Raw genomic sequence first — 12120 nt, forward strand, 5'->3', positions numbered from 1 at the left:
TCTCCCCCTCCCACAGTGCTTCCTCCTGCTGGAAATGCTCCCTTCACCCAAGTCTCTGCCTCTTTCTTTCTTTTGGGGGGTACCAGGGGTTGAACCCAGGGAGCTTAACCACTGAGCCACATCCCCAGCCCTTTAAAAAAATATTTAGGGCTGGGCTGTGGCTCAGTGGTAGAGCGCTTCCCTTGCATGCATGAGGCCCTGGGTTCCATCCCCAGCACCAAAAGTAAATAAATAAGTAAGTAAATAAATAAAATAAAGGTATTGTGTCCAACTACAACTAAAAAAAAATATCCTTAAAAAATACATTTTCTATTTTTTTGGTAGTAGGATTGAACCTAGGGGCTGTCTACAACGGAGCCCCATCCCCAGCCCTTTTTAGGGTTGTTTTTTGTTTTGTTTTTTTGTACCAGGGATTGAATTCAGGGGCACTAGACCACTAGGCCACATCCCCAGCCCTATTTTATATTTTATTTAGAGACGGGTCTCACTGAGTTGCTTAGCGCTTCACCATTGCTGAGGCTAGTTTTGTCTCAGCCTCCTGAGCCTCTGGGATTACAGGAGTGCGCCACCGTGCTCACCTCCTATGGTATACTTTGAAGTTCATAAAATAGAAAGTGGCCAAAGTAAAAATCAAGACTATGTAGAGCTCAAATAAAGAACTAGGGAAATGAAGAGAATACTAAGGCAGGTGCAGTGGCGCACACCTGTATTCCCTGCAACTTGGGGGCTGAAGCAGGAGGATGATAAATTTGAGGCCAAGTGGGCAATTTAGAGCGACCCTGTCAGAGAGAGAGAGACAGAAAGAGAGAGCGCTCGCGTTTGGCGCAGTGATGCACGCCTATGATCCCAGTGGCTTGGGAGGCTGAGGCAGGAGGATTACAAGTTCAAAGTCAGCCTCAGCAACTACAAGGAGCCAAGCAACAAAGAGAGATACTGTTTCTAAATAAAATACAAAAAAGCGCTAGGGATGTGGCTCATTAGATGAGTGCCCCTGAGTTCAGTCCCCGGTAAACCCCGTCCCCCCAAAAAAAGAGGCTGAGGATGTAGCTCAGGGGTAGAGCTCTTGCCTATGCATGAGATCCTGGGTTCAATTTCTAGTACTACAAAAAAAGAAAGAATAAAAAGAAAGAAAAGAGTAGACTACTGAGGGAATGACAGGCCCGTGGAGGACTTGGGTCTCCAGGTGGGAGCACTGTAGTACCTGCTGCAGCTAGGGCCAGGTGGGGACAAGCAGGCCCCACATCCCAGCCCACTCCTCACTATACCACTGTGCCAACACACCTCGAGGCTGCAGCTGCTTGCGTATCCCTTCAATCCATGTCTGTGTTGTTGTTGTGGTGGTGGTGGTGGGTGGGGATTGAACCCAGGGCCTTGAGCCTGGTAGGCATGAGCTCTACCCTGGCTACACTTCCTTCCCTCTTACATTTCTTTTATTCTAGGACAGTTGTTGTTAATTTTTTTTTTTTTAGTTGCGGTTGGTACAATATCTTTATTATTTATTTTAATTTTTTTTAGTTGGATACAATACCTTTATTCTATTCATTCTTCTTTTTTTTAAATATTTATTTATTTTTTTTTAGTTTTTGGCGGACACAACATCTTTGTTTTGTATGTGGTGCTGAGGATCGAACCCGGGCCGCATGCATGCCAGGCGAGCGAGCTACCGTTTAAGCCACATCCCCAGCCCCATCTATTCATTCATTTTTATGTGGTGCTGAGGATCACACATGCAGGGCAAGTGCTCTACCACTGAGCCACAACCCCAGCCCCCAGTTGTTGTTTTAATGGCCCCTGTTTGTACAACAAATGAAGCCAAACATCCAGCAGATGCTCTGAACTTGTCTGGCTGCTTTCCCACAGTGTCCCCCAGTGTGTTCCTCTATCTCCTGGAATTATCAGGATATTGTCCTGTTTAGAGATAGTATTTTCAAATTTCCCATACTACAACATTGCAGAGAACAGTCCTATACACTTCTAAGTTCAAGCAGGCAAGACTTTCTCTAGTTCATGTCAGAAGGTAATTCAGGCTAAGTTCCTCAATATCATTACCTGTGCCAAAGTGGCCTTCCCTGTAGTTGCATGGATTCACACCTGCCTGGGACATGAGCCTGCACTGGTTCTGACAGTGTAAGTTCCTCCCATTAGAAGGGAGGGCCCCACATTCACTTTCCCTTTCCCAACCCCAGTGAGGTTGGACAACTACTCATGTTGAGGAAGGAGATTGAGACAGCAAAAGCCATGGACTCAGAGACCTCTTGGAGGTTGTATTAATTGGTGGACTGAAAAAGGAAGTGCAGGATATAGCTCAGTTGGTGGAGTGCTTGCCTTGCATGCACAAGGCCCTGGGTTTAATCCCCAGCACCACAAAAACAAAACAAAACAAACAAACAAACAAAAAAAAAAAACGAAGTGCAAGCTAATGTAACTTTTTTATTTTTTACTTATTTATTTTTTGGTACCAGGGATTGAACTCAGGGGCACTCAGCCACTGAGCCACATCCCAGACCTATTTTGTGTTTTATTTAGAGACAGGGTCTCACTGAATTGCTTAGCACCTCGAAGTTGCTGAGGCTGGCTTTGAATCAAAGTAGCAGAGACAATCCTCCTGCCTCAGCCTCCTGGGCCACTGGGATTACAGGCGTGTGCCATTGCACCTGGTTTAATATAACTTTTACATCACCTGGAAAAGGTTTTATTGGTTCTGTCCATTCAACTATTTAAAAAGTGGGTAACTGACTTAAAACAATTTTTTGTTTTGATTTACTTTTTGTTTTTCATCTGGAGTTAAAAAAAAAAAAAAGTGTTCCTTTTTGGACCACATTTCCGGCTCTAGAACTTTTACCAGTGGAGTGTGGAAGACTTCAAGTGTTTCCACAGGATGATGGATGCTCCCAGCTGACAAATAAACTTGGCAGACAATCAGCTCAGCTCGTGGGTTCTGCAATAACATAATGGCATCTTTGTTCGGATTTTGGTGGTGCTATTAATACACCGTGACTCACTACAAGTGCGGCTTCCTGGAATGTTCTTCCCATGGAAGAAGAATCTGCAATCACACTTTCAAAGGTTTGAGCAGATCCTGAAGGCCAAGAGAGGGAACAAAGGCATCCTAAATGACACAAAATCATTTAAACAATTGCCATCCTCAGAAGAAAGGAAAAAATATCAGTTGTACATACCAGCTATTCTTCCATCCATAAATATGAACCTGGTGCCTGCCAAGTGCACCACGCTGTAGTGAACAAAGCCGACTCTCACCCTCCTTCCTGGGCTGATAGGCAGCAGAGAGGTGGGCAGACCTGAAATGAACAACCCTCTCATTACACTTATGTGAAGATAACGAGAGAGAGGATGTCTGAGGGCGGAGCACACTTGCTTGGAATGTGCGAGGCCTGGTGGGAGAAGATTTTCTCTGTAGTGGCACATAAACAGGGGCAGGATGCTGGAAGGAGGGCAGTGCAGTGGTGTGAAGGCCATTCTAGGCGAGTTATTGCTTGGTGAGTACAGTGTGGTGTAGGGCCATGAAACTGTTCTGGAATAGTGATGCGAGGGGGGATCAGAAACTGAAATTGAATTCCACACATGTATGAATGTGAGGGATGAACCAACTGCTACGAATAACTATAAAGCTCTAATAAAAAAAATTCTCAAAAATACACAATTTAGAAGGGAAAAAGACAAAGGAAAAAGTGCTTAAAACATGAATAAGCTTTTGTAAGTTTTAAACCTTTTATTTCCCCTGCTATATAAACTCAATACATAATAAAATGTCAGCAGAATGTTCTCTATATAATTTTGTATTTCACTATGTAAGTGCAATAGCATATAATAAATTCTGATCTAAAAAGTAATTTTAGTTTAAAAAGAGAAATAGTGGGGCTGGGGATGTGGCTCAAGTGGTAGCGCACTCGCCTAGCATTCATGAGGCACTGCGTTCAATTCTCAGCACTAGATAAAAATAAGAATATTGTGTCCACCTAAAACTAAAAAAGTAAATATTAAAAAGATTAAAAAAAGAAATAGTGGGCTGGGGATGTGGCTCAAGCGGTAGCGCGCTCGCCTGGCATGCGTGCGGCCCGGGTTCGATCCTCAGCACCACATACAAAGATGTTGTGTCCGCCGAGAACTAAAAAATAAATATTAAAAATTCTCTCTCTCTCTCTCTCCCTCCCTCTCTCACTCTATCTTTAAAAAAAAAAAAAAGAAATAGTGATGTGATAGTTTGAAAAATTCTGTGAGGGTAGTTAATAGCACTTAGTTTGTACTTTAAATGGTCAAAATGATAAATTTTGTTACAAATATTTACCCCCCCCACACACACACACATACACAAAGACCATCCCTATCTCAGGCAGAGGAGCTTTGGAGTGTGAAGAGCCTGGGTTTTGCTTTGAATCCCCCATCTAACTGAGTATGGTGTTCATTCCTAGCTACTGGGTGGGGTGCTGAGATCAGGGAAACCCAAATTTCAGGCCAGTCTGGGCAATTTAGCAAGGCCCTGGCTCTGACTCAATAAAAACTTTTAAAAAGGACTGGGGATGCAGCTCAGTGGTAGAGCACCCCTGGGTAACAAAAACAAAACAAAAAAACATCCAAATTCAGGGGTTGGGAACAAAGCTCACTGTGTAGCATGTTCTCAGCATGTGCGAGGTCCTGGTCTAAGCCTCAGGACTGAAAAAAAATCTCCTTGAAAGGCTTGGTGTAGCTCAGTGGTACAGCGCTTGCCTAGCACATGTGAGGCTCTGGGTTCGATCCCCAGCACCAATGAAAAGACTCCAGATTCAGCCAGGTGCTGTGGCACAGACCAGTAATGCCAGCATTCAGGAGACTGAAGCAAGAAGATCATGTGAGCCCAGGAATTCAAGACCATCTCGAATAGCACAGTAAAACCCCATCTCAAAAACCAACCAAACAACAACAAAAACAACAAATTCAAGGGCTGGGGGATAGTTCAGTGGAAGAATTCCTATCTAGCCAGCACAAAGCCCTGGGTTTGATCCCCAGCACTACAATAAATAAATTTAAATAAATAGATAAATTCAAATAAATACTATAACAATATTTGGGGCAATGGGTACATGCTGGTTCATAAAACAATTTCCTCTATTTTGTGTGTGTGTTTAGTAAAATATACATTTTTTACTTTTTTTTCCTTTCAGTACTGGGGATTGAATCCATTACTTTCCATTACTTTCAGCTGTATCCCTAGACTTTCTTATTTTTGAGACAGGGCCTTCACTAAGATTGCCCAGGCTGGCCTCAGATTTGCAATCCTCCTGCCTCAGCCTCCCATGTAGCTGGTATTACAGGCATGTGCCATTGTGCCCAACACTTGCAACCCCTTTACTATCCGGTTCCTAGTTTAACACTGTAAATCTCACTGGGATAACAGCTTTCTGCAAGCAACAAAATAGCAGAACTGGCTTTAAGTTAAAGTAGGATTCAAATACTAAGGTTTCAATTCCTCTTTCTCAGGGGATTTGAAGGGCTAAATGTGATTACCACATACCGAGTGCCTGGTACCTAGGCAGTAGGGGAATACAGACCAAGTCTCCTTTGTGTGTATCTCAGTCTCAATCACTGCTAAACTAGGCATTAGAAAGTCCCACCCATTCCTTTTTGGATTCAGATCCCAATTCTATGAGCCACTTGGTACAAATGACTCTTTCTAGGAGCAATTTAGGGACTTTCTCCCTCTCCTGGGACCCCATTCCCCAGCTCAGCTCCACTTTGCTCAGTTGTCCATGACAACCTTCACTATTGAGAAAGGTGGGACTGCACTGTGCTCTCAATCTGGAAAGAACCCCCCCCCACCCCAAGCCTCCTGTGTTGAGAGGTGGGGCTTCTGGAAAGTTACCTGGAAGGCTCAGACCTCAGTGGACACATGGTGGGTGCATGGAGTACTTCTTCTCTGGAGGAAGGAAATCACTGGGATCTGCCTCAGCCCAGCCCCTTCCTCTCAGCCTTGAGCTCAGTAGCTTTCTGCTGCCATGTCTTCAGGATATTTCTGCCTTGGAGTTACCATCATCTGAATCTTTGAACTCATAAACCAAAATATTTGAATTGCTCATAAGGTATTTTGGTCACAAAGATGAAAAGCTAACACAGATGGCTCTAAGTAGACTTTGTGAAAACTTAAGACACAAGGTCAAGGAATTAAGAGGCTATATTTAAGAGTATAAGGTGTTTCACTCACACACACACACAGAGCAGGTGCAGCAGCACATGATTATAATCCAGGATACACAGGTAGAGGGCAGGAGGATCACCAAGTTCCATGCTGGCAAGACCCAGAACCATATTTTTTAAAAAAGTTTGGATGGGGGAGAGGCTAGGACTGATAACAGCAGTATGGGCTGGGGATATGGCTTAGTGGTTGAGTTCAATCCCCAGTACTGCTGCCTCCCCGCCCAAGTTTGGATATAAAAATAGTAAGGGGAGTGAGGTTGTGGCTCAGTTGTAAAGTGCTTGCCTAACACACACAAGGTACTGGGTTCTATCCCCAGCACTACATAAAATACTACAGGTATTGTGTCCATCTACAACTGAAAAAGTTAAGGGTAGCTGGGCTTGGAGGCACATGCTTGTAATCCCAGTGGATAGGGAGGCTGAGGCAAAAAGAGCTGGGGATGTAGCTAAGTGGTTAAGTGCCCCCTGGGTTTAATCCCCAGTAACCCAAAACATAGAAACTCACAAAACTAAGGGGATCTATTAAAAAAAATGTAATGCTGGAAATGCAGCCCAGCTGTGGAGCTTTGCCTGTGTGAGAAGACTGGGTGCGGGTGGAAAAACAAAATTACAGGGAACAGTTTTCTGATCCCATGTTTACTGAAACATGCCCTTCACCTGCCAGCTACCCACATGCACCTTGGGAGGTATAGCTCCATATCAAAGAGTAGCCAGCATTAATTATTCACCTTCACTGGGTCCAGGCACTTTCAACTACTGGGGGCCAATGCAGTCCAACCATTAAAACTCACTCCCCTCCTTTTGCTCCAAAATAAGACACACTGTTCTTAACTCATCTGCATTTATTACTGTTTAAAGCAGAATGTTGACTTGGGCACTACATATTTCCATTCACACTGAGTTACTTTTTGAACAGCTTTGTAACACACCCAAGGGAGGTTTAAGCTTTGTCTCTTGAAATACTTTTCTTTGGAAAACAAGCCCTGTAGAGTTCCTCCCAGCCAGTTGTCTGTTTCACATACTTGGTTCTAGAGGACTAGTACATGCACAGTGGGTAACTACGGGGGATCCTAATGAGATGAAACTCAAGCCATTTTAACAAATATCTTTCTTTTAAACATCAAGGTCTATCTTGAAACACTTCAGGGACAAAAGATTCGGTCTGGTCTACTAAGGGATACAACTTGGTAGTGGAACACTTTAGACTACAATGTTAGGTTACATGTCTTAGAACAAACATCTCAACCTGTTAAAATAAGCCAATGTGAGACTAGAAAAAGCATTACTAGCTCTGCTTTAGTGCCTAAAGTATCACAGTATATCACTTAAAAGTACAAAGAAATCTTATCTCCCCTTTAAGTAGATATCATCATGCCATACACATTTTAATAAATGTTAACAAAAACAAAGAACAAAAAAATCCTTGAAAAGGTATCAGGAATGAAGGTGAAGTGGGGGACACACATGAGTACTTCTTCAGAAACTTAGTCTACTTCTTCCATGCGTGATGTGTCATCATCTCCTTCCAGGGGTGGCATCTCTTCTGTTACAGCAGCACTGGTGTCGTCAGCAGTGGGATCATCCTCATCAATACCTGTTTCGGAAACCAAGCCACCACGTTAGAGTTCTTCAAGCAGTGGGCTTACCAATTACAATAAACATTCTATTAGAAGACTATGTCCCTACAAACACACGTTTCTTCCTGCAGATGACGGCTTACCTAGACCAAGTTTGATCATCCTGTAGATCCTGTTAGCATGGGTCTGGGGATCTTCCAAACTGAAGCCAGAAGACAGGAGAGCAGTTTCGTACAGCAAGATGACCAGATCTTTCACAGACTTATCATTCTTGTCAGCCTCTGCCTTTTGCCTCAAGGTCTCAATAATGGAGTGGTCAGGATTTATCTCCAGGTGTTTCTTTGCTGCCATGTAGCCCATTGTAGAGTTGTCTCTGAGAGCTTGAGCTTTCATGATTCTTTCCATGTTTGCTGTCCAGCCGTATGTGCTTGTGACGATACAGCATGGAGAGGTCACCAATCGGTTTGACACAACCACCTGTATGTAAATCAAGGCCTGAAGTGTTAAGTAGGCCTAGAAAAATTATTTTAACCTCTTCCTTTAGCTTTCCTTGGGAAAAATGAATAAAATCCAAGTAACTGGTTTAGTACCAATGAATGGATCAAAAATGGTAATTATCTGCAAAAGAGCCATAAATTACACAGGCTAGTTTTTCAAGTTTTTTTTTTTTTGCCAAATTAAAAAACTCACAGGGGTTGGCATGACTAAACAAAACACCTTAGGTTAATAATTACAAAGGGAGATAGAAACTTGAGTACTCACATACCTTTTCAACCTTTTTCTCCAAGATGTCCTTCATGATCTTGCAGAGGTTTTCAAACTTTGTCTTTTTCTCTTCCTGTTTCTTCTTCTCTTCTTCATCTTCTGGAAGCTCCAAGCCCTCTTTGGTGACAGACACTAAAGTCTTCCCCTCAAATTCCTTCAGCTGTTGGACACAGTACTCATCGATGGGCTCAATCATGTAGATCACTTCCAAACCATGCTTCCGAAGACGCTCCACAAAGGCAGAGTTAGCTACCTGGTCCTTGGTCTCACCTGAGGTATTGTAAAATTACCATTTTAGACCTTTAAGAAAGTGGCTTCACCAATTTTGATTTTAAAAGAATTCAGATAATTAACAAGCATGATCTAGCCACACTGATTATTATCTGGGTTCTACCTTTATTTCATTTATTTTATGTGGTCTTACATATGCAAGGTGAGCACTCTATCGCTGAGCCACAATCCCAGTCCCTCATGTTAAATATCTTGCCTAAAGCAATAAAATTACACCCAACGTATAGAGCCACTTAAAGAATCAACCCACCCATGGTCTTGTGGTACGAAGCCACAAGAACTAAGCAATGGATTGTAACATTTACTGTTACCTGTGATGTAGTAGATGTGTTTCTGGTTTTCCTTCATTCTGGTGCAATAGTCCTTGAGAGAAACCATCTCATCCCCAGAAGCAGAGGTATAGTATCGTAACAGCTCTGAAAGCTTCTTTCGATTTTGAGAGTCTTCATGTATTCCAAGCTGAAAAAAGTATTGATCTTAGTTTTCTGTATTTTTAAAAATAATTTAAAATTATAGTTAGAAAACTGCTAATAAGCAGCCAATGTGTTTACCTTTATATTTTTAGAGAACTGCTCATAGAATTTTTTGTAGTTCTCTTTATCTTCTGCCAGTTCAGTGAAGAGTTCTAAGCATTTCTTGACCAAATTCTTTCTAATGACTTTCAAAATTTTGCTCTGTTGCAGCATTTCACGGGAAATGTTTAGAGGAAGATCCTCAGAATCCACCACTCCTCTAATGAAATCTAATGAATGGAAAATAGAAAGACCCAAGGGACTCATTTGACAGACAACACTGGTGTTAAATACAGAGACAGAGACAGGGTCCTTTGCATGTCATGTGACAGTTTAGTGCTCTGCCACCCTAACCCTCAAGTGACAGTGATCATTCTTCCATTTCTTACTTACTCAGATATTCAGGGATTAACTCCTCACAGTTATCCATGATGAAAACTCTGCGTACGTACAACTTAATGTTGTTCTTTTTCTTTCTGTTTTCAAAGAGGTCAAAAGGAGCACGTCTTGGGACAAAAAGAAGGGCTCTGAATTCCAACTGTCCTTCAACTGAAAAATGCTGTAACAAAAAATTAAGCGCAATGTAAAGGACCAGGCCAGTACCAGCCAACTTCCACAGGGGCTACCCATCAGATTCACACTTGCACTTTGATAAACTTAACAGTGTTTGGAGCTGAGGGGGTGAAGACAACCCTCAAAATTCAACGGAAAACCTGGAGGCACACTGGCATTGATGCCCTAAGTCATCCACTCACCTTCACTGCCAAGTGATCTTCCCAATCATTGGTCAAGCTCTTATAAAACTCTCCGTACTCTTCATTAGTGATATCATCAGGATTTCTGGTCCAAATGGGCTTTGTTTTGTTGAGTTCTTCATGATCGATGTACTTCTCCTTAATTTTCTTCTTCTTCTTCTTGTCACCATCCTTCTTTTCTTCTTCCTCTTCATCAGAACCAACATCCTCAATTTCAGGTTTGTCGTCAGGCTCTTTTTCTTCTTTTTCTTTTTCCTCCTCTTTATCTTCTTTTTCTTCAGCCTCATCATCACTGACTTCTTTATCACGTTCCTTCTCCACCTTCAGAGACAGAAATCACATCACCTATGCACTGCAGAACTCAAGGATAGATTGAAAGCATGGTTTGCTTCTACTAAAAAGCCTACATTGGCCAAACTGAGGCATTAAACAGCCACAAAGCTACTCTCAATATCTGATGCACCTCCTGACCAGCCCTAGGGACTTAGCTTCAGACTAGTCAGCAAACTTTTTACAAAGTTTGGGTACTTCAAACATATAGGCACTAAGGACTGAATTCAGTCTCTTATTTCCATATAGATTACTTTGCATTGCCATGGACACTTACAAAAAGAGTAATGGGATACCCAATAAATTGGGAATGTTTCTTCACAATCTCCTTTATTCTTCTTTCCTCCAAGTACTCAGTTTGGTCTTCTTTCAAATGCAGGATGACCTTTGTCCCACGACCCATTGGTTCTCCTGAAAAAGAAAGTGAGAGTGCACAGAATTTAACTTTTAGCATTATTTTCAATTTCATATGTGGTTTTGAGGATCAAACCCAGGGCCTCACACGTGCTAGGCAAGCCCTCTATCACTGAGCTACAACCGCAGTCCCTGAATTCATACTTTTAAAAAAAGTTTTATAGTAAATGAACACAACAGTTTTATTTTCCTTATGTGGTGCTGAGAATAGAACCCAGTGCCTCACGTGCTAGGCAAGCATTCTACCAACTGAGCCACAACCCCAGCCAATCTATATTTCCATGGCCAAATGAACATTACCTATCTAGCTGTGCCACACCAAACAGCCTTCTGATCAAGCCTGAGGTAAGGTTTCCTAACCACTACAAAGGTTCCCAAGAGCAGTTTTAAGCTCTTGCCCAAGATGTTAGGTAAACGAACTTAGTTTTACACATTTCACAGCATTTTTGGATGTCCAGCGTTGGCAGTACTCTGCCCCACGTGACTGACAGAAGCAACTTTTCTACCCCGTGCCCACCTGTATCAGTCCTGACGGTGAAGGAGCCCCCAGCCGAGGACTCCCAGGCATACTGCTCATCATCGTTGTGCTTGGTGATCACAGTCACTTTCTCGGCAACCAAATACGCAGAATAAAAACCGACACCGAACTGGCCAATCATGGAGATGTCTGCGCCAGCCTGCAAAGCCTCCATGAACGCTTTGGTCCCAGACTTGGCGATAGTACCAAGGTTATTGATCAGGTCGGCCTTGGTCATTCCGATTCCAGTATCCACGATCGTGAGGGTTCGGTCTTGTTTGTTTGGAATGAGGTTAATATGCAGCTCCTTCCCGGAGTCTAGCTTACTGGGATCCGTCAGGCTTTCGTATCTGATTTTGTCCAGGGCCTGGAAGAGAGACACTCAGGAGTCACGCGCAGCGCCCGGGGAGGCCCTAGCCCAACCACGCCCGGCGCCAGGCTCCCGGGGCACTTACGTCCGACGAGTTGGAGATCAGCTCCCGCAGGAAGATCTCTTTGTTCGAGTAGAAAGTGTTGATGATCAGCGACATCAACTGGGCAATCTCCGCCTGGAAGGCGAAGGTCTCCACCTCCTCCTCCTCCATGGGCTGGTCTTGTGTCTGTGTCTCCTCCGGCATCTACAAGGACCGCGCGCGCTGAGCCCCGGTGCACCGCGGCCCGGGCCCATGGTTTTCTGCGGACAGCGCGGCCCGGCCCGGCCCGGGCGTGGGGACGGCCGACAAAGGATGACCTCATTGCGGCCGCAGGGCGCCGGAGCCCGCCCCCGCCCC

At 43.6% G+C, this 12120-nt stretch overlaps 1 protein-coding gene across 2 annotated transcripts; it reads right to left on the reverse strand.

The window, feature by feature from the left end:
- Nucleotides 1-1401: 1401 nt before the first annotated feature.
- Hsp90aa1 (heat shock protein 90 alpha family class A member 1) lies at nucleotides 1402-12007 on the reverse strand. Of its 2 annotated transcripts, none has more exons than XM_048799351.1 (10): nucleotides 11806-12007; nucleotides 11351-11717; nucleotides 10697-10830; nucleotides 10090-10410; nucleotides 9728-9893; nucleotides 9374-9564; nucleotides 9134-9281; nucleotides 8533-8801; nucleotides 7880-8243; nucleotides 1402-1418 (listed from the first exon to the last, which is right to left on the reverse strand). In XM_048799351.1, coding segments are annotated over exons 1-10 (2124 nt in total). In that variant the 5' UTR covers nucleotides 11968-12007; the 3' UTR covers nucleotides 1402-1416. The 2 variants fall into 2 exon arrangements, with proteins under 2 accessions (XP_048655308.1, XP_015351290.1); XM_015495804.2 differs by lacking the exon at nucleotides 1402-1418 and adding an exon at nucleotides 7556-7783 and having other exon boundaries at nucleotides 7910-8243; nucleotides 11806-11999.
- Nucleotides 12008-12120: the final 113 nt, after the last annotated feature.

The sequence above is a fragment of the Marmota marmota genome, unplaced genomic scaffold, assembly GCF_001458135.2.
Source record: "Marmota marmota marmota unplaced genomic scaffold, marMar, whole genome shotgun sequence".
Lineage (NCBI taxonomy): Eukaryota > Metazoa > Chordata > Mammalia > Rodentia > Sciuridae > Marmota > Marmota marmota.